Genomic DNA, 21,870 nt, shown 5'->3' with positions numbered 1-21,870 from the left:
GTGCTTGCAGGGAATGAAATCAGCAGTTGGTGTTGGTAATTGGTACTTTGGTCAACTGGTGGCTTTTTCCTCCCTGAACCCCTGCAAGACCTTCCCATGTCATCCCTAATTGTGGGCACTCACAACATACAAGAGTCTTGTAGTCGATTTTATATGTTTTGTATTTTTGTTTCCTGCCTTTATGTCAGAACGTTTAAAATGCCACATGTCATTTGCACAAGAGACGAGGCTCTGCCATTTCTTTTGGAAGAAAAACCCTGAGAGGAAGGGTTTCAGACGAGCTGGTAATTTTCCAGCCTGTGCCTGCACTCCCAGGGCTAAACCTGGGGCTCGACTGGTTTTGTTCCTTGTACTGACTCAATGGCATCTGTTCCTGAGGTCTATTGATTCAGGGGGAGAAGAACAGACTAGAAACTGAAGTTTGCATTCCCTGTGTAGTTCCTTGGAGAGCTGACGAGGATGAGAACAGTTATGGCAGGGGAAGAGGATCCTGACTCCCTGGGAGCCTTTTTGGACAAATGGCCCTGTTCATGGTTGACTCCAGTCACTGTGTCTGGTCCAGTCCAGCAAAAACTTGTTTGAAAAACTTCCAAGTAATTTTTAAATGACAGTGACGAATCTGTTGAACAATTCCCTCCCTGCTTAAATGCAGTTGACAGAAGTCCTGCTTTCTAGAGAAAGATTCCCTTTTGGGGGAATCTTTTGGTTCGGTGGTGTCGTTGCTACAGAGGCACTTGTGGAAAAATGTGGAAATGTGAATTTTATGAAAACATTCTGGGAGCTGAAGGGTCACTCTTCTAGTGTCACTTCTGCCATGCCCAGGTGACCCCAGAGGAGGTCAGAGAAGCCCACTGTGTGTTGATAAAGTGAAAGGGCTTCTCTTCACTAAGTTACTTGTTTAAAATGCTTCTCTTAGTCTCTCCTTTCTTTTCTTGATGTTGCTGCTCTATTTCTGATCTCAGTTAACTGCTGGAAATTGTATTTTTTACTCTTGTTCTCTTGATCTCATTTGTTGTCTGAGAAGGAGGATTCCTTTTCACTCACTTATTTTTTTTGTTCCTGTTGATAGCAGGTGAACAGGCCCAGGCTCTGACATTCAGTGTTGCCCCTGGCACTGCTGGGCAGTTATTCAGTGGTTTGTAGGTTGTTACAACACAGGGTCACAACTCCAAGCCTCTGTTGAGGTGGGTGTTTTTTTGCTTTTAGCATTGTTGGAAGGACAGTTGTGGGTGAGGAGAAGGGAGCAAACCCAACAGAGCCATAATAATCTCCTGCTGAATTAAAGTTATTTGTACACTTCACCTTTCAAATACCTGCAGGTGATGGAACTTTCTGTGCAATGAGCTTTTTATGCAAGTCAGCACTTTGTCTAAACTGAGTTCTGAGAACTGGCTGTGGTGTTGGTGGGGTGACTGAATGCCAGGCACTTCTCAGGGGCCTCAACAAGAGCTGTTAACTCACAGGATTTTCCAAACTGGGCTTTTGGGTGATGTAGAGCTGGGCTTACTGGTAACCACCCCCCTGTCTGCAGTGGCTGACCAGAAACCAGTCAGCTTTCAAAAATACCTACTGAGGGGGGAAATTGCAGTGATGTTTTGATTAAATCAAGATATTTTCTGTTTCTCTTTAATAACCAGAATGTCCCTTTTATTAGTAGAACTACACCCAGCCACTTTTGGTTAATGAAGTAGCAAAATCAGTGCAGAAAGGCCTTTGTTCACTGACACTTTCTTCTCGCACAGGGCAGCATGAGTGATAAATGGCAGAAAAGGAGCCCTCAGCTGCCAGTGCAGCTCACACTGGTCCTGCTGGAGAGGAAATCATGCTTAACATTCTAGAAATAACAGATATTTAAAATGTTTTCAGATGTTAAGCTGTTCATCCAATTAAGACAGCTAAATGTCCACAGCTTTTTTTTCTCTCTAAAAAGTTGAAACCCAAGAAGAATCTGTAAATGGCTTGTGATGATTTCCTTAGGGGATTGGAACACTGTCCTTTTGAAATGTAAGACTGTTAGAAATCTTTAATTGCTGAGTAATCCTCAAAGGAATCACACAAAGGAAAGTATCAGGATTACACTTGTCAGGCTTTTGTTCTTTATCAGTATTAATGTTATCAGGCAGCCCCAAAGCTGAATGTCACTGCACCCTCCACATTAAGGCTGCTTTGCTTTGCCTTTTTTGATCTTTTTTTTGCCAATTACTTGCATTTTTGTAACTTAGTCAAGCCATGTCTACTTCATTTGCTGAAGCTGTAAGTTATTGCAAAACTATTTCAGGTGAATTCAGGTTGGTGTCACCTCAGGCTCACTGTGCACAGCCCAGAACTCTGGGAATTGGAGGCGGATGAGGTTCAGGAACAGAGCTGGAAGACATGGCCCAGGAGGGGGAGGGTTTCTTTTCATCTTTCACCTTCTATCTTGGTAATAAATTACTAAAAATTATTTTCCTAGCAGTATCTCAGGTGTGAAACTGCAGTTAAAACAACCAACAAAAACGAAGCTAAAAAAATCCAAACCATCCAGTGAAACTCCTGATCAACCAAAACCCAACCCAAACCACAAACAGCAACCCCCCAGTATTTACCAGCCCCAAAGGGAGGCAGGGGAAGCCCAGAGGAAGGAGTTCACATTTCCACAGCTGAATTAGTGTAAGACTGAGATGAGAAGCTCAGTGTCCTGATTTCCAAACCCATTGTGAGAGTGTTTTTGGCTGAATTTAAATCTCTGAGCTGAGCCATCTAAATGGACCTTGGTTTCCTACAGGCATCTTCACTGAGTGAAGTCACTGAGTTCTATCTATTTTTCAGATTTTTTACAATAATTTATTCTTTTATCCACAATAATTTCTCTTTTATCTTTATTTGCCTCAAGTTCTAAACAGCTGATGAAAGCAGGAGACTGCTCATAACTCCAAATTGTTGTGGTACATTTCAGTGTTCTCATCTCTGGCTGGGAAAACCACAGCACAGCTTTGACAGGATCTGGCATTAAATTATCTGGGGTTCATGTTGTGTGGGTAAGTCATTTGGCTTTGTAGCTGCCTCAGACAACACTGCAGAGTGCTTTATCTCCTTGGCCACCTTCTTTGTAGAGAGTATTAGGAACTTTGATGACAGATAGTGATAGAAACTGTGACCTGTTGGGTTTCAGACAGGTGATTTTATGCATTAGACTATCATTCCTTTAAGATATTTTGTACCTCCCTCCTGCTTCCAGCTGAACTCCCTTGTGATAATATGTGCTGGAGCCCAGATAGCAACTAATTCTTGATACACCTGATCCCCCACAGGGACAGTTTTTTACTTTCCTTGCCTCCTGCTCCTTTCTCCCTCTCATTTTGAGGAATGCTGCATGGAACTAGGCTGGCTGGGGAACAGCAAGGGTTAATAGTGCTTCTCCTTTGACCTTGGTAAAGGCACAGGGCAGTTGACAGCAAAAGAGAATTTTTTTTCCCCTGGTAGTAACTATTCCTTTTTTTTTTTTTTTTTAATTAATAAATAAAAGCCAGAGAGAGGGAGAGGGAGAAGTGTGATGCTTGTCATCCTCATCAGAATGCCTGGAGTGCAGTGAGTCCAGAGAAGGGAATGGAGCTGGGAAAGGCTCTGGAGCAGCAGGAGCAGCTGAGGGAGCTGGGGGGGCTCAGCCTGGAGAAAAGGAGGCTCGGGGGGACCTTCTCACTCTCTGCAACTCCCTGACAGGAGGGGGGAATGGGGGGAGGGATTGGGCTCTGCTCCCAAGGAACAAGGGACAGGAGGGGAGGAAACGGCCTCAAGTTGCACCAGGGGAGGGTCAGGTTGGACAGCAGGAGGAATTTCTTCATGGAAAGGGTTGTTTAACATTGGAAGGGGCTGCCCAGGGAGGTGGTGGAGTCCCCATCCCTGGAGGTGTCCAAGGAAGGCCTGGCCGTGGCACTCAGTGCTCTGGGCTGGGGGACAAGGTGGGGATGGGCACAGGGGGGACTCGATGATCTCAGAGGTCTTTTCCTCTTAATGATTCTGTGAGTGGTGGGAGCAGAGTCCAGTGGAGGCAACAGGAAGAGTTTCTGGGGGAAGAGTCAGCAGTGGAGGGTGGGGAAGGATCTTGATAAAATTCCATCCAGGTTTGTTGTTCTTGTGTGCAGCTGAGTCACAAGCAATCAGATCGATCTCTTCTTGGAAAGTATTCCAGCAGGTCATTGTGCCATGTCTTCTTGGATGTATTTCTTCTTCTTGCATTGTGGAAATTCAGGTGTAATTCCCCCTAAGAGGAGCAGGCTGTGCCTGCCTGTCCATGGCACTGCACTTCCAGATCCTTTTCAAACCACATGGATAAACGTGATGGCTTTGGTGGGTGTTCTGTGTGTGCACCTCGGGTGACTTTTGATATGGCTTTTGGTGGTGTTTTGACTCTAATGCTGGATTAGAGGAGCAAAACATGCATGAAACTTCCCTCTTTTCTACAGCCATATAGAAATATAAGGAGTGAAATTTAAATCCAGGAGGTCAGACTGTTATCAGTTCCCTTCCTTGCTTTAATCTTTCTTCTCTGTCCCTTAATGACGTTCACTGCTGCAACAGGACTGTCACTGCACTGCTACAAAGTGCAGGCTCAGTCCTTTTGGGAGTACCTGTAGTAGGACTCCATCTGCCTTAATTACAAAGGGTAGCAAGCTCAGCCTTATTTAATTTTACATATATTTTAGATAACACTTGCACATAACCACATATAGATACACAAAGTACGACTTACACGTGCGAGTGTGTGTCTGTAAGTCTTTCATGGGTTTTTTTAATATATGCATCTATAAAAAAACGAGAGGGAGGTTTGGATTCTGCTTTGCACACAGCAGAAGGGCTGGATGTCCTCAGTCACAGGGTTAACTTGGCACAGGAAGGATTGCAGGAGGTGGTTGTTAGAACAACTTTGAAGAGTACATGGTGTACTGAGTTCATCTGCTGGCACTGCTCCCACAAATAGCATCGATTTGCAGCTTGTCTGGTTGTTCTTCCCACTCATTCATTGCTTCCAGCAGTGTCTCCTCCTTTGTCCTTTTCTGATACAAACAGGTCTGTGTTTCGGGTCCTTCCTCGTGGCCAATGAGAGGGGCATCCTGTGCAGCTCAGGGTGCAAAGGGGCTGAAGGGGGGTCCGAGAGCAGCTTGTTTAAACCTGGAGAAAACAATGTTTCACGTAGTGTTTGGTTGCCCTTCCTGTAACATTGATGATGTTACATCACTGTCTTCAGTTGCAGCAGCAGCTTCTGCCCTTGTCTGGCAAACACTCTGCTGTGAAAATGTGTGGCTGTTTTGTGCTCCTCCAGGGCAGGCATTGGCCCTTGAGGTACAGGTGTGTTACCTGTGCAGCTGACATGGCACCCACCCCTTCTCTTGAGCCTCCTGAACCATCAGCAGGTGTCAGTGTTCATATTTCTTCTTCTTATCCCTCCACTGGTGCACCCCTGTGTGTCCCACTGTGCTGGTCCTTCCAGGGTGGATGTTGTGTGAGGAGGCAGCTTTGGAAGATGGGCCTCTGAGCCCATTGTCTTTTCAGAGGTCTGTGCACCCCCAGGGACACCCAGTCCTGCTGGGGAGGGTCTGCCCCAAATGCTGCCCCTGCACAGGACAGCCCATGCCCCCTCCACAGATGCTGCTGCTGGGAGCTGAGCTGGTGCTGAAGTGTCAGGATAATTACCAGGCAGTGACTGTGGCTGTCATGAGGGAGGGTTTGGAAAGTGAAGAGTTTAAGCTAAATAATTTAATAATCCTTAGGGTTCTACCTGCTTCCAGGGTTGCCTTGTCACTGATGCTTTCACTTGTGTGATGCTTTCACTGGTGTCAGCACAAGGGCCAAAATGAGGGTTACCTTGGTGAGGAAAAATTGCTGCTTTTTGTGAGCTGGCAGCAAGGAAAAATTGATATGAGAGGAGGAAATATGATGTGTGATAGGATGACAGATCCCTGGTTGGAATAGAAGCCATAATGAAGAGAGGCTGAAGGCAGTGTATTGCAGAATGGATGGGGATGCACAGGAAGAGCCCCTGGTGTAAATGTACCCCTGGCTGAGGTCAGGGAGAGCAGACCTGTGACTGCAAAAATGGCCCTGTTGTCTTGTGCTGCTCATCCAGACTGGACGTGTCTCCCTGTGCACTGGACACGACTGAAAACTCATTTGCAAAGGGATAATCTGCACAGAAAACTATTTGGAAATAATTTGCATTTTCCCGTTAAAAAATTCACCCAACAGTTTGTTAAAGTGAGGCTGAATTTGCACCAAGAAGCAACATTTTCTTGCCAGCAGATCTGGCTGAGTCCTCCAGAAGGTCTCGGGGGTGCTGGAGGCTGAGCAGGAGAAGAGCTGTGCCCATCTCACTGAGGCTGTGCCCACAAAAGCAAATTTTCAAAGTGTTTGTTGAATGTAGCTCAGAAAGGAATTTTGAGTAATTAGTCCAACTCGCAGAATATACCACTTGGTAGTTTGTACTTTCCAACTATAACTTGGAAAGCTGTAAGAACTGTCAGGAGTGAGTGTTGGAAATGGAGTCAAAGGAGGTCGTGAGAATATAAATTGCTTTTCCCCTCCCTTTAGAAGATCTACAGTAACACTTTTTCCTTGGAAAGAACTTGTAAGCCAGGATTGTGAATCATGTGCCTTGTACAGGATGGAGGCAGCAAACCTGGTTTTGTCACTATTTAATACTGAACTAGGAGAAGGTGTGAGAATCATGGAATCACAGACTGGTTTGGGTTGGAAGGGACCTTAAAGATCATCCAGTGCCACCCCCTGCCATGGGCAGGGACACCTTCCACTGGGCCAGGTTGCTCAAAACCCCAACCTGTCAGAATTAATTGAAACAGTGCAAACAGCAGAGGGCTATTTATGGAGGTTTTCTGGGGGGGACTGGGGTGGTTTTGTTTGTTTTCTAAGTGTTAGGATCAACAGGAGGACCCATCACTGATGGCCATACTGTGATCAGTTATGAGAACCACAAATATTTAACACTCAGAATTGTTCTGGGCTCCCTGACTCCAATGATTCCAGCATTTGAGACATTGCCTCCTATGCAATTCCCTCGAATTGGAGGGAATGGAAGCAAGGGCAGTGATGGATGACAGATTCCTGAGGGTGGGATGGAGGTAGAGAGGGGTCCTGCTGCTTCTGGGAACGTGGAGCCAAAGGGTCAACCTTGGAGATGCCGGAGCAGTGAGTGGAACATGGAGCATTTTTGTAGGGCTGCTGAAATAAAGCACAGCAGGATTTCAGGGAGAGGGATTTCCAGGTGGAAACAGCACTGAAATGTGGATTTGCTGCGTTTTATGACACGAGACAAAGCCAAACAGCACCAGATAACAAGGTGGCAGAGGGAGAGCAGCAGGAGGGGTGGTGGGCTCAGCACTCAGTGAGCTCCAGGAGAACTGGAGGATTGTGAGGGAGAGAGCAGGAACAAGGGGAACAGAAGCCCAGAAATGGGCAGTGAGGTAGAACGTGTTTAAGGCTTGTAACTAAGGAGGGGGAATGGATGTTAAATGAGAAGAGCAGAGAGGTACAACTGCCTGGAGCAAAAATGATCCTGTTGGCTGGAGTTTGAGAAGAAGTGGGAGAGAGTCCCTGGCTCTTCTTTGCACTGGAGCAAATGTTGTGGCTGTGTTCAGGCTGGCAGGGATGAGTGATGCTAATGGTAGTCTGGGAAGGAGCTCAGAAGAGAGCCTTGGGTGATTATGAAACCAAATATATAAATAAATGCTCTCCCCAGTCAGGTTAAATAAGATCTGGAAGATAATAATGCTGTTTCTTGAGACATTTGTTTATTAATGTTGTTGTGGAGGTGGTTTTGTGGTGTTTGCTGCAGCTGTGGTGGGTGAGCAGAATGTTAAATTGCTCTTTTTATGGCCAAGGAAATAATTTTATGGGGTTGATCTTCTGATCACAAATGGATTTTATTCCTATTAAAGTTCAAGCCAGATCTCTGAGTATTGTACTATTTACAAACCTGGAAAAACAAGAAAACTTGCTCAAAAGGTTCACTGGGCAGAGGAGCCCAAGGATTTGAATGTGGCTTAAGACTGAAATGATTTTAAATAGTCCTATTGCATGAAACTTATTTTTTTTCCCTAAGCAAAAATAAAATTCTCTGAATAGTTGAGATCTCATATGGGATATTAAGAATAAATACAAGGTAGAAAAGTATAATTTTCAGAGGGAGAACTATGAGTCAATGTTAAAATGGTTTTGATCTCCAAAAAAGGTGAAAATAGTCAAAGACCAATTGGATTTGGCAGATTCCCATGTGCCGGAAATGTAAAACTAGTGCAAAGAAGGCTCTAAACCACAGGGTGTGAAGAGGGGAGAATGTAGTGAAGGTTGAGAATAATCCTACAGATGGTCCACATGGCACATGAGAGCCCTTGGATTTCCAGTGAAGAGGAAGTATTTTATTAATCATGGAGTCCTGGAATGGTTTGGGTTGGAAGGGACCTTAAAGCTCATCCCATTCCACCCCCCTGCCATGGGCAGGGACACCTTCCACTAGCCCAGGTTGCTCCAAGCCCCATCCAGCCTGGCCATGGACACTTGCAGGGAGCCACAACCTCTCTGGGATAATTATTAAATAGATAATTGGGATAATTAATAAATTCAGAGATTGGGAACTGAGGTAATAACAATACAGAGGAAAACAGAGTTTGAATTTCTTAGTGTACAGTGCCTGGGACCCAGATATTTTCCATACTGGAATATTGGGGTGTATTTAAATGAAAATATCAAAGACATACATAGTACCTCTATGTAAGAATAGCACAAGATCACTCTCTGTAATTACTTGGGAATTGCATTCAGCAAATTCCCAGGAATTGCAGGGGTCCAGAGCACTGGTGCTGCAGCAAATGCCACTTGCTCTGGAGATTTGAGTGACTCCATGGGAAGGAGGTTTGGAAAAGGTCTTTGTGTGGCCTCTGCTCTGTCGAAAAGACAAAGTTACAGTTTGGAGGATAAAAAACCTTTCCCTGAGGCTGTGTTTAAGGTTAAACTTTAATTCCCTCTTCTCCAAATTTACAAATTTCATCTTTTCTGAAAGGCCTGGGAGCCCCTTGGAGCACAGTTAATTTTATGCACTCATATATCACAGAAATTGTGGCAAAGGATGTCGGACACTTTGAGTGTTTTTCCTCTTGGTGCAAATTAAACTCAGTCAGGTGGTGCCTGGCTGGGAGGAAAGGTTTTATTTTAACAGCTGAAACTCTTAACCTGCTTTCAGGAGCAGGAAGGTAAATTACAGAGCCAAAAACCTGTGATAAAAAGCTGGTAATAAGGGAGAGAGATGAAACAGAAGATCTTATACAACCCTTTGGGGAACCTGAAGGGGGTTTGTTTCTCCATAAATATCTGTACAAAGATGATATTTTTTTTTTTCCTCTTCTATATAATTAGTTTAAAATGTGATGACATAACAAAACATCCCTGGCACCTGAACAAAAAACAAAGGCTGGGGCTTGCAAAAAGAAGGTGCTTTAAATGTGCAGTTTTCCGTGCAGAGCAGTTGGTGCTGGTGAAATTCAAGTTAATATTGGCAGGTTCATCTCAGCCTTCTGGACTAATGGCAAGTTTTTGAGCTCTAGGTGTTCTGGTTGGCTGGATTGTCCGTTTTGAGCACATGGAGCCTTCCAAAAAGGCACTTGGGGTGGAAGTGGGGTCACAGAGTTGTGTATTTGAAGTTGGTTTTGTACTGGGAACAGCAGTGAAAACCTGGGCACCTGCCCAGCTCAGCCCTTGCACAGGGTCTTATTATATTATTATATTACTATTACATTATTATATTATTTTATTGTTATATTATTACACCCAGTGTTCATTTTGTGTGTCTGAGCCCTTAGTTCTGTAAGGAATTAATTGCTTGTGTTGGAATTTGCTGCCAACATAAGCTTTGGAAGAAATTCTGCAAAAAAAAAGAAAAGCCCCCAAAATCAGTGAAAGAAATAAAACTACCAACTCCCCAACCCCTAAACAACCCAAACAGCTTTAAGCTGATAAATCATTTGTTTCTTTTTCTACTGGAAAATTAAAAATGCAAAGTCATGTTGACTTGGATTCGAAGTGCCTGTGAATTGTAGTTAGGGAGGGATTTTTCTGTTTGTGTTTTAACCTTAGTAATTACAGCTACTACAGTGACAACCATTTATTTTTTGAAATGGCTGATCTATGGATTTTAAGCCCAATAAACATTGCCTGCTGCCAGAACTCCCAAAACTGAGCACCAGGCTGTTCCTAAGCAATTAAATGTTGTAGCTCAGGCCTGAGCTCCCAGTGACTCCATCCCTCCTGGCAGGAAAACTCATTAGCCATGGGAAGATATTTCCCCAGGGAATTGGATTTCTGCATTTTCAACCAACACAAGAGGCAGTGGCAGGTCTGGGGCTCTGGGATGGGGCAGGTGGGGATTTGGGGAGCAGCTGCATTTTGGTTTTTGAACCTGAGTTCTCCCCATAAAGGAGAATATCTCATTATTCATTCTCATTGTGTCACCCTCTTATTCAAACTTCTGCTCTCTATAAAATAAATGTTTCTAGATGAAATAATTGGGCACTGGGCAGGTAGCACTGGCACTCTGGCACAGGTTTTCCTTCCCTGGAGATACACAAAACCTGTCTGGTCACAGTCTGTGACTGTTCCAGGAGACCCTGCTTGAGCAGGGAGGTGGGACTTGATGGTCTCCAATGGTTCCTTCCAGCCAGAACCATTCTGGGATCCCTGTTTACACATCACAGGTGCATATGTATGTGTTAAAAAAAAAAAGAACTAATGGAAAAGAAATGCTCACTTCTGGCCAAAATGTGCTGGTTTGCCTCTAAAATCCCAGACTGGTTTGGGTTGGAAGGGACCTTAAAGCTCATCTCATTCCAACCCGTGGCAAGGACACCTTCCACTGGCTCAGGTTGCTCCAAGCCCTGTCCAGTCTGGTCTCATCCCTTTCTTTAAGTTTTAGAAAGTCCTGATTGTTTCAAGGTTGTTGGAATTCAGCTTCCAGGGGGAAAATGAAAGTGTTTCAGGGTGGTACCGAGGCAAGAGTGAGCAGTAGAGAAGGGGGATGTTCCTGGCTCTGGGTGGCTTTGTCACCATCCACACTGAGGGCTGAGGAGCTCTCAGTGTTGCTGTGGTGCTGAGGTCACTCTGTGCCTCTGGGGGCTCTTCTGGCTCAGGTTAAAGCAGCTCCTTCGTTCCTCTGGAGCTGCCAGAGCTCAAACCAAAACTTCCCTTGTAATAACGTCTCTCTGGGGCTGGGGGTTCTGCTTCTGTGAAGAGCTACAACTGTCCCATGGCAGAGGGGTTTGGCCTGAGAGATTTGGGGTGAGTTTGCCCATGGCAGGTCGTGGTGCCTCCCTGAGACCCCCGTGGGGCAGACGGGGCTCTGCTCCGGCCGTGTGCGAGCAGAGCCAACAGTTCTTGGGGATGGTTCAGTCTCTTCACGCTGACATTTGGTTTCTGCAGCCTGCTGTGAGTTGTTCATGTGGTTGTTAATGCTTTGGCTGTGCCCCTGCAGGTGGAGGCACTGACCCACCAGCCCAGAGCCACCACGGTGCACGCGGTCAGGGACTCCGAGCTGGCCAAGCTGCCCGAGGGAGCCCTGATATCCATCAAACGCAAATTCCCGCAGGTAAGAGGATTAAAAGTGTTGCTCTGTCTGTCTCAAAGATGTCTGAGAGGCTCAAACTCCCCCTGAGCACCGAGTCCTCTGGGTTTGCTGGTTGACTGATGCGTGCTGAGAAAACACTGTGTTCTCCTCAGCTGCCAGAGCGGATCCAGCCCAGACTCCCACCAGCCTTTCCTCCTCTGTCTCCTGATCAGCTGGAGTTTTATTGCAGGGCTGGCTTGGGTATCTGGAAGAAATTCTGCTTAAATGCAGGATGTGCATATTTAGCAAAGTGGAAATCACTTAGTGCTGCTGATAGGAAATGGAAGTTTGACTTCTAAAATCACTTTAAGTTGTTGTTGCTCATTCATCCTCCCCGCTGGGGCTCCGAGTCAGCACTTGTTTCTGTGTACCTTTATTTCCAGAGCTTTGATATTTGGGGGTTGGTTTTCCTCTTCCTGCCATTTTAGGCTGTCAATCCTCATTCTGCAACTGCCAGAGCTGTCTGTGTCCTAAAGACTGTGATTGCTCCCTTTGAATCCATCAACTCATCCATCTTCTTTAATTCATTTGACATTATACCTCTCCCCTGCAAATCTGGAGACTGACGGACTTGAAATTTAATTCTTTGGTCTCTAAGTGCATCAGGGACATTAAACTAAGCACTAAATCATTGCACTGGCCTTAGAGGCAATTCTTTAATGCTGTTACTTCAAATTATTTCTGATTTTTCTTTTTGCTGTCTTTCAGACATAGACTTTTTTACTAGATTGCATAAAAATACCCCACCACCCTACAAAAATAACAAACCTAATTAAGATACTTGCATTCTTTTGCTTTCCTAGGACCTGTAATAACTTTTTAAATTATTTTTTAACTGTATAATATAAAACCTGTGTTCATGCATTTTCAGGTTACCAAAAGTGTGGGGTTTTGTCTGTGTTGTTGCCAGGATAATTTCATCATTTTGAGTTTCATCGAGTGTTCAGGAGTTATGTCAATGAAAAATAATCTTCTTTCTGGTTTCCCTGTAAGCATTATTTTTGCTTCAGTGTTTCTGAACTTCTCTTGGAGGTTGTTAAGGCAATTCCTGTCCCTGGAGTTCACTTGAATAGTCCTCTGAGTCCATTCCTCTCTATTTAATGTAAGAGATTTCCTGCCCAGTGGATGAACTGGGAGCAGGGTGTAACCTCTGCACAGAACTACCCCCAGAGTGGGTAGGACAGTGTGACCTCCTCTCTGGGAGGGCCCTTTCAACTCTCACTCTCCTTGTGACTGATCAGGAAGGGATGAAACGAGCCAGGGAGGATTTAAAACCTCCTTCCTGCTTGCACAGCGGGTGATTTCAGTGTTACTGATAAACATGGAGGCTCTAAATTACCAGGACCATGGTTTGGGTTGGAAGGGACCTTAAAGCTCCTCTTATTCCACCCCCTGCCCTGGGCTTGGACACCTTCCAGCAGCCCAGGTTGCTCAGAGCCCAGTCCAGCCTGGCCCAAACACTGAGCAGTGCCTTGAAGGCTGCTCTGCACAAAGGCTGGGTTCTAATTCTGCCTTTTTATCTGGGGCAAGAATTTATTTCAGTGTCTCTTTTCTCTCTCTTCCCCCTTCCCATTCTGCCAGCTGGCAGAGTTGTTTTCCCCTGAAGAGTGATCTCTGTGGAGCTGTGAATCTCTTTGCTCTGCAGTTCAAGTTGAGCTCGAGTGTTACATTTATAGTACAAATCAAAACATTTATTTGTAAGAGAATTCAAATGTCTTCCCATGTCTGAAGAATACAGCCTCAAATTCCTGACCTTTTTCAGTATGGAATTGGTTTTCTCTAGGCTTGCATATAGTGTGGCTAATTAGTTGCAACGAAACAGAAATGCTAAAAAAGATATTTTAGGGAAATGTGTTGCAAAAAAGGTTGTTAGAAAAACACATTTGTGCTGCTGTTTGAGGTCTCCAACTTCTAAATGGATGTTAAACTGGTATAAAAAATGTGAGAACTTAGATTTTTTTTTTTCTATGGGATTATTTTAGAACCAGCACTAGAAATAGAAAGAGGAACATAAGATAGATTTTATGTAGGTGATTTGTGCAGTTAATGCCTTCAGACTCTCTTAAGAACTTGAGATAAAATGTTTTTATAAGATTTCAGAGTCCTTGTGGCTTGGTTTGGGGTGGAAGGGACCTTAAAGCTCATCTCATTCCACAACAGGTTAGAAAGTTTGGAGATAAGTAGAATGTACAAAGTCAACTTTAAAGGATTTTTTACTGGAGAGAAGTGTTTGAGCTGAAAACTCATGAACTGCATCCAGAGGACAAGGGCTGGGTAGCTGTTCCTTAGAAAAAGAATCCAGGCATTGGAGAATCAAAAGCTGCCCATGCCAGGACAGTGTCAGGCAGTTGCAAAAAAATGAACTATGTTAACAAAAGGCTTTTTGAAGAAATCCTGACATTCTCCCTGACACTGGAAAAGCTTCAGCACCAGCCTGTGGCAGCACCTTTGAAGGCAGAGGCAGAGCAAAGGAGGAGTGTGGAGGACAAAAAGGCAGCTGAGTGCTGGGTAGAAATACTGCCCTATAAAGACAAAAAGCCTGTGAAAGGTTAGGGGAAGATGTGGTAGCTATTTTCAGACGTGTAAAGTTGTCTTCTGCTAGAAAGGGCAGAAGCTGCTCATGATACTGGAACAGAGCAGGTGGGACTGAGCTGAAAGGGCAGCACTTGGGTGGTGAGAAAAAGCTGATTCTGCTCCCTAGAAAGACTAAAAGATTGTTACTTGTTTTTATAACCTCCTTTAAAATGATCACTGAAGTGATTCTTACTGCAGAGCAGAGGGATGGGCCAAATGAATTCTCTCTGTCCTATTTGCACAGCTGTTATTCTGATGGAGTGATTTATACACAGGTTTATGATGTTGTTTTCCCCATTCAACCAGAAGTAATAAAGTAATGAAGGGATAGCAGGTGCAGTAGTTCTGAAATAATCAACTAGGTAGCAGGAGCTGGCTGGTGATTCAGCACTGTGGTGGAGGATTTCCCTCCTGGTCCTCTGCAAAAGCAGAAAACCACCTTTTAGGGAGAAGAAAAGCAACTCTGCCTCTATCAAACCCCTGCTCCTCCACTGCCTGGGGAGGGTAAGTTATGAGTTTCACTTGGTGGATAATGGTCAAACATTGGTGCTTGTCCCCTGAGTCCCTCCTAGAGGAATGCCACACCAGGGATAACTGGGTTTTTTTGTGATCCTCTTGGCAGATCCCATAGAGCTTAAACAGTGTGTGAGTTAACAGCCAAGAACTGGGCAGTTCCTGAGCATGAGTTCCCTTTTCAGTTACCCTTGAGCTTTACTGTTTCTTGTCAAGGGTGAAGAACCCTTTTAATTCTAGGAATTAGTGGATGGACTTCATCCTGCAGCCTTTTCCCCAGCCATGCTGTGTTTGGAGGGGATCCAGAAAGGTTTCCAACCCTGGAAATGCATTGTAAGAAAATATTACCTGATGGGTAAGAAAAATGTAGGACGTGGGTGGTGCTTGCCAATAACAACAGTGTGAAATGAGGGAAATCCTGCTCTGTTAGTCCAGGCAGTGATTCCAGTTCCTTGAGCTGTGATGGACAATCTGGAAAAATGGCAGGGCTGATCCTTGGGGAAGCTCCATATGCTTGTCCTCTGTTTTGTCTTCTCTCCTGACCAGCTGCTTTGGTCCTGGGAGAGACAGAACGCTGCTCTGCTGGGATCTTGCATGTGACCCACTGGGGCTCAGCTTATTCTGAGGGCTGAAACAGATGGGTGAGGATGGGGAGTCTGATCTCAGTTATAAATAACAGCCAAAATTCCAGAGTATGTGCCCAGAAATGCCAGATGTTGACTTCTAGATCCCGCTCAGTCTGCACAAGTCAAATCTACATCGTCTGGCTTCTCAGCCTTGGTTTGCTCTGGCCGTGGCATCCTGGACATTCCCAATGGAAGTGGTGCATGGTGCCAAGCTTCTCCTTTGTTTTGTCAGTCCTGGTGCCCAGAGCTCTCCAGCACAGCCATCAGGGCACTCTGCCAGCCCCAGCATTTGCTCTCCGACAGCCCCCGTGTCGCTCCTGGTGCCGCTCGAAGCTTTCCAGCCTTGCAGGAGGGAAAGGAAATCGATTCTTTCTATTTTCATCCCTGCCTTCAGTTCTGGAAAGTAGGACAGGGAAAGGGAACCAGCTCACGATTCCTGGCACTGCAAAGCAGCGTCGAGGCAGCAGCGAGAGCTCGGAGCCTGTGAACAGATCACAGAGATGTTCCAACGTCGCTGCAGAGCTGGGATCACATTTCCTAGATTAGCTTTGCCTCTCCCGAGCTGAGAGAGTTTTTAGAATTCTAACTTGAAATTTAGACCTGCTGGAGCTGATGGAAATTGTGCTGAGAAATTGCTTGGGAGCTGTGGGGGCTGAACTGTGAGACAACCTTTGGCATGCTGAAAAATAGAAAGTTTTTTTCTGCATCTTTCTTTTAATTCTCTAAGTTGGCCCCTGGGGTTTAAATATATTCAGAACCCATCATCCATCTCCAGCTGGAGTTCTGCTATCTTTATATGTGTATTTTAACCAGAGCCCTTCTGAAGTGGCTGGAGCCTTCCCCAGGGTTATCTGCTTTACAAAGTGAGCTCAGCAATGTGCCCTCTTTTCAAAATGCTCCCCTCGGGCAGCGGGAATATTGTGCGTCATTACTTGAGCTTGATGTGGCCCTGTGGAATAGGTCAGGAGGGGCTGTGCTTCTGGATTTTTCTATATTTGTTCTCATGGGCCATTAAAATAAGTGTTCCTTGACTGCAGGAGAAGTGGAGGTGAAAAGGAGAGAAGGAAGGTGTCCAGTGGAAGCACCGTGGGCACCCAGGGCAGGCAGGCAGGAGGGAGTCCTTGATCGGAGCAGCGACGTCTGAGTGACGTTTTTCTTCAAAACTCTGATTGATCCCAAGCCTTGGAAGCTCAAACAGCCTCAGGATAAAGCTTCGGTTCCCCTGTGTGCTTTAGCAGCATTTGTAAAGGTGCCAGGCATTGTTGTGAGGGAGCATTTAGGACTTGCTTTGTCACAGCACCACCGATCAAACTGCTGGAAGCTTCCATTGGAGACCCTTTGCTGAGCTCCTGATTCTGGGACAAGCCAATGTTTACCTGATCTGGGGCCATGGAAAGCTTCAATAACAACCTGGTTTTATTCAACCTGAGGATCTAATTCGCTTCTCCTCCTCCCTTGTCCCTTAATAAAAGCCCTTAAGAAAGCTGATAGAGAATAATCTCTGCTCCTGGAAAGCACTTCCCAAGAAATGAACCTGCTGCTCTGTGGATCTGTGTGGGTAGAATGGCTGATGGCACTATTTTACCCCAACTGCTTTTCCTTTGGAGAACAGCAAACCCTTGGCAGCCCTATTTTCCATGCCAGCTCATTCCTAGTGGGTCTCTGTGTGGCACAAAGACCTTTTATGTGTCCTTTAACTTAATCACATCTGGGTGTGAAGGTCTGTAACACCCTGCTGTGAAGGCACCAGTAAACTGTTATTAAACATATTGAATTTCTTCTCTCTGGTGACCAGTGACAGGACCCAGGGAAGGGCTGGAGCTGTGTCAGGACAGGGTCAGGTTGGATCTCAGGAAAAGGTTCTTCCCCCAGAGGGTGGTTGGCACTGACCAGGCTCCCCAGGGCAGTGGGCACAGCACCAAGGCTACCAGAGCTCCAGGAGGGTTTGGACAATGCTCTCAGGGACAGAGTGGGATTGTTGGGGTGTCTGTGCAGGGCCAGGAGCCAGACTGATGATCTTTGTGGATCCCTCCAGTTTAGGAAGTTCTATGATGCAGAATTCTGTGATTCTAATCTAAGGGAGCCCTACTGGGTGTCTGAAGTTTTAGAAACTTAACTAGAATATCTTATTTTTAGACTTCAGTATCACTGGAAGGAGTCCACAGCTCACCTGCAGGGCACCTTGTTTGCTGGGAGAGCCTGGGTGTGTTGGGTTTGAGCGATGGTGGGGGGTTCAGAGAGCAAAACCACATTCAGGTTTGTAGGGCTGCATCTGTCTGTTGGTTGTACAGGACTGACACTGCCATGTCAGGTTTGTTCCTTGCTTCCTCCAGCCAAGGCTACTTTCCTGGCCCAGGAACCTGTAGGAAGACAAGGCTGACAGGGATGGGACTGTCCTTCCTAGGGCCTGGCCCTTTGCTGCCTTGCACAGCAGCTTTGATTTAAAATCCCATACAGTGAAAGCTGAGCCCTGGTGCAGGGTGATGAGGTGATGAATGTATCTTTTAGGTTTTGATTTTGTTCTTTTGTGTGTTTTGTTGTTATATATATTTCTTCTGTTGTAATTATACTGCAGGAGAAGTTAGATGTTTCTGTGAGTTTGAGATATTGGTGTTGATTTGGTGAAGTTTTTCTGTGATTTAGAATCATGGAATCCCAGAATGTGTTGAGTTGGAAGGGACCCTAAAGCTCATCTCCTTCCACCCCCTGCCATGGGCAGGGACACCTCCCACTAGCCCAGGTTGCTCAACCTGGCCTTGGACACTTCCAGGGATGGGGCAGCCACAGCTTCTCTGGGCAACCTGTGCCAGGGCCTCCCCACCCCCACAGGGAGGAATTCCTTCCCAATATCCCATCTAACGCTGCTCTCTGGCAGTTTGAAGCCATTCCCCCTTGTCCCCTCCCTCCAGACCCTTGTAAATAGTCCTTCTCCATCTTTCTTATAGGCTCCCTTCAGGTAATAAATTTCTCTAAATCCAAAGTTATCTAAGATGGGAACAAGTATTGTTTGGAACAGTTGTTATCCATCAGCAGATGGTCAATTTGCCAGGCAGTCCTTACTATTCACAGAACAAAATAAATATCCATAGGAAAGTATTTACAACTGAATTCTCATGAAAATCACTTTCCAAAAGGGCTCATTATGAAACAACTCTTGAGTTTCACAGTTGAATAGGAACAAAGGCTTTAACCAGAACCCAGCCTTGGAAGATTAGCAGAGCTGGGTAATAATTTGGAATATTAAAGTGGATTATGGGAAATACAGCACTGCAGAGTGACTGTAACCTCTTGGTGTGGGAATTCCAGTGTCTGTGGAAGCCCTCAGACCCGAGGGGGATGGAGCAATCATCTCTGTGCTGCCACCATCAGTGGGTGATGAGGAGCTGAAATCCTGCCTGGCCTTCTAGTTGAGTGAGTTTGTTTTGAAACTGGAATTAATCCTCCCTAAAGTAAGGAAATACAGTCCCTTGGGATGTGGTGTTTAGTCCTTCCCTGCCATGAGTGCAGAGGCTGCAGGTCTGTTGAGTAATTTGCAGCTGACACCAAGCTGGGGAGGGTGTTGATCTACTGGAGGGCAGGAGGGCTCCGCGGAGGGACCTGGACAGGCTGGATCCATGGGCTGATTCCAGGGGGATGAGGTTCAACCAGGCCAAGTGCCAGGTCCTGCACTTTGGCCACAAGAAGCCCCTGCAGCCCCATGGGCTGGGGACAGAGTGGCTGGAGAGCAGCCAGGCAGGAAGGGAGCTGGGAGTGTGGATGGACAGGGAGCTGAACAGGAGCCAGAGTGTGCTCAGGTGGCCAAGAGGACCAATGGATCCTGGCCTGGATCAGGAACAGCGTGACCAACAGGTCCAGGGAAGTGATTCTTGCCCTGGAGTCAGCACTGGTGAGGCCACCCCTGGAGTGCTGTGTCCAGTTTTGGGCCCTCAGCTCAGGAAGGACATGGAGGGGCTGGAGCAGGTCCAGAGAAGGGCAACGAGGCTGGGGAAGGGACTTGAACACAAGCCCTGTGAGGAGAGGCTGAGGGAGCTGGGGCTGTTCAGCCTGGAGAAGAGGAGGCTCAGGGGAGACCTCCTCACTCTCTGCAACTCCCTGACAGGAGTGGGGAGCCAGCTGGGGGTTGGTCTCTTCTCCCAGGCAATTATCAGTAAGACGAGAGGGCTGGGTCTTCAGCTGTGCCAGGGGAGGTTTAGTTTGGATATTGGGAAGAAATTTTTTACAGAGAGTGATCAGCCATTGGAATGGGCTGCCCAGGGAAGTGGGGGATTCTCCATCCCTGGAGGTGTTGAAGGTGAGACTGGATGTGGCATCAGTGCCACGGTTTGGGAACCACGTGGGGTTGGATCAAGGGTTGGACTGGATGATCTCAGAGGTCCCTTCCAACCTGGCTGATTCTGTGATTCTATGATTCTATGATTCCATGAACATTAGTTAAGCAGAGTGGAAATTAATGGTTTCCCAGAGCCTGCTCTGTAGCAGCTGCAGGAACAGACTGTCACAGTCAATAGGAGGGAGCTTTGGGATGGTGAGAGAGCCTGAGTGGGTCTTACTGGGATGGAGTTGATTGAGAAGCAGCCAGGAAAACAATGTGTTTCTAAGGTAGATGAGGTGGAGAGTGGTAAGCCGGGTCAGAAAGGTGGAATTGTGCTGAGGAAAGTGCTCTCCAACACCATTTGAGAAACAGAAAAGCGCTTTGTCCTGTTGTGCCCTGCACAAAAGTGTTCTGGGAGTTAATCTGAAAAGGGGAGTGGGTGGCAGGAGGAGGAGGAGGAATGGTTTATTTCCCTTGCAAAATGTGTGTCTCAACATCCTGCTCTGGGCCAGGGGGATGGATTTGCAGTTGCAGTGGTGTCCAGGAGAGCAGGAGGGGTTTGGGGGCTTTTGGGGAACAGAACTGATGCACTGGAGACCCAAGTACCTTTTGAGATGGAGATTTACTCAGTATTTTAGACCTGTAAGGTGGGATTTCTTCCTTCTGGCCTGAAAACTCTTTTGCATAAGCTCAGGAGAGTGGGATTTTGTCTGCTTTGGGGGTATTTTTGATAGTTCACTCAGGCATCTTCCAAGCCCAGGCTCCAGAGTCTTGACTTGCACCGTGAGCCCCTGTAGTGAATATTTAGGTGCTGGCAAAGCCCTGTGACCTTCCTTGAGTCCCTTCCCAGCTTGAGCCCAGAGCACTGGGTGGGAAGGTGTGTTCCTGGTCCCAAGGACAGGTGGAACCTCAGTTTTAGGGCTCTGTGCACACCTGGCCTGACAACAGAAGTGTCTGATCAGTGGCTCCACTGCTCGTTATCGGTTGCAGTGATTAACTCTGATTAACTGATGCTAGTGCACCTCCTAGTCATGAGGAAGGATTAATTCAACTTTCCCCCAAACTAAACCAAGCTCAGCTCTATCCATAGCACGAGGAGCCCAAAACTTACATTCACTTTGCAGGCAATTAATGATCCTTTCCTAATTTAGAAACCTCCTGGTGTTCTTCCATACCAACTGGGCTCCAACTCACTGCCTTCTTGCAGTGCAGATTTCTCTTCAAACCTTACATTTAAACCACCTGGTCCTGTGCCAACAGGAGGTGTGTTTGCAGGGCTGGGTGGTTGGTGCTAGAAGAGGCTGTAAAATCCAGGATGTGCCGCAGGGATGAGCACGGCAGACGCTTCCGACTGGGAAGGCTGTGCAGCCCCGGGTGACGGTGACACCGTGGAAATGGGATAATTGTGCCACCAGAATTCCTGCCTTCCCCCTCTGCCCAAACTCTCACTGCCAATTCCTAGAGCTTCCATAGAATCATTGCATTGTCAAGGTTGGAAAAGCCCTCCAAGATCAAGTCCAACCATCAACCCAGCACCACCATGTTCACCACTAACTCATGTCCCCAAGGGCCACATCCACGTGATTTCTGAACACTTCCAGGGATGGTGGCTCCACCACTGCCCTGGGCAGCCTGACCACCCTTTCAGTGAAGAAATGTTTCCTAATATCCAACCTAAACCTCCCTTGGTGCAACTGGAGGCTGTTTGCTCTTGTCCTGCCCCTTCTTACCTGGGAGAAGAGACTGACCCCCACCTGGATCTTCCTGTGAAATACAGCTGAACAGGTGGGGTGGGGATGAGTGAATCACAGCCCAGATGTCTGCACTGTCTGCACCCTGTTACCTGCCCTTCTCCTGCCTCCATCTCCTCCAGGCACACTTGGAATAACTCTTTCCCTTCAATCCCTGTCAGAGAGCTCCTAACTCATGGGCTGATTGCTGCCTGCTTTCTCCTCCTCCCTGCCCAAGCTAACCCAGCCCCCTCCACACAATCCCACTCCTCTCCCAGGTCCCTTGGCTTCCTTGTCATCATTATCCAGCTGTCCTGCTCCTTCTCGTGCCCTTCTCCTGGGTGGAGGGAGGAGAATAAAGGTGCTTGGAAGCCTGAAGGATGGTTTTTTCCCCGTTGGTTTGCAGCTCTCCTCGGCTGCCCTGAATTTGGCAGCCCTGCACAGTGAGGGCTGTGGGTCAGTCCTGGAAGGTTG

At 46.6% G+C, this 21,870-nt stretch overlaps 1 protein-coding gene across 2 annotated transcripts in view; it reads left to right on the top strand.

The window, feature by feature from the left end:
* Nucleotides 1–21,870, top strand: part of PNPLA7 (patatin like phospholipase domain containing 7) — a 132,452-nt gene that overhangs the window by 40,754 nt on the left and 69,828 nt on the right. For both annotated transcript variants that reach the window (XM_032708327.1, XM_032708326.1), the window contains exon 20: nucleotides 11,510–11,623. In XM_032708327.1, coding sequence (XP_032564218.1) covers nucleotides 11,510–11,623 — 114 coding nt within the window. The remainder of the gene's footprint in view (nucleotides 1–11,509; nucleotides 11,624–21,870) is intronic.

Source organism: Chiroxiphia lanceolata, chromosome 21, assembly GCF_009829145.1.
Source record: "Chiroxiphia lanceolata isolate bChiLan1 chromosome 21, bChiLan1.pri, whole genome shotgun sequence".
Classification (NCBI taxonomy): domain Eukaryota; kingdom Metazoa; phylum Chordata; class Aves; order Passeriformes; family Pipridae; genus Chiroxiphia; species Chiroxiphia lanceolata.
Note: the sequence above shows the minus strand (reverse complement) of the source record. Positions and strands in the feature narration are given on the sequence as shown.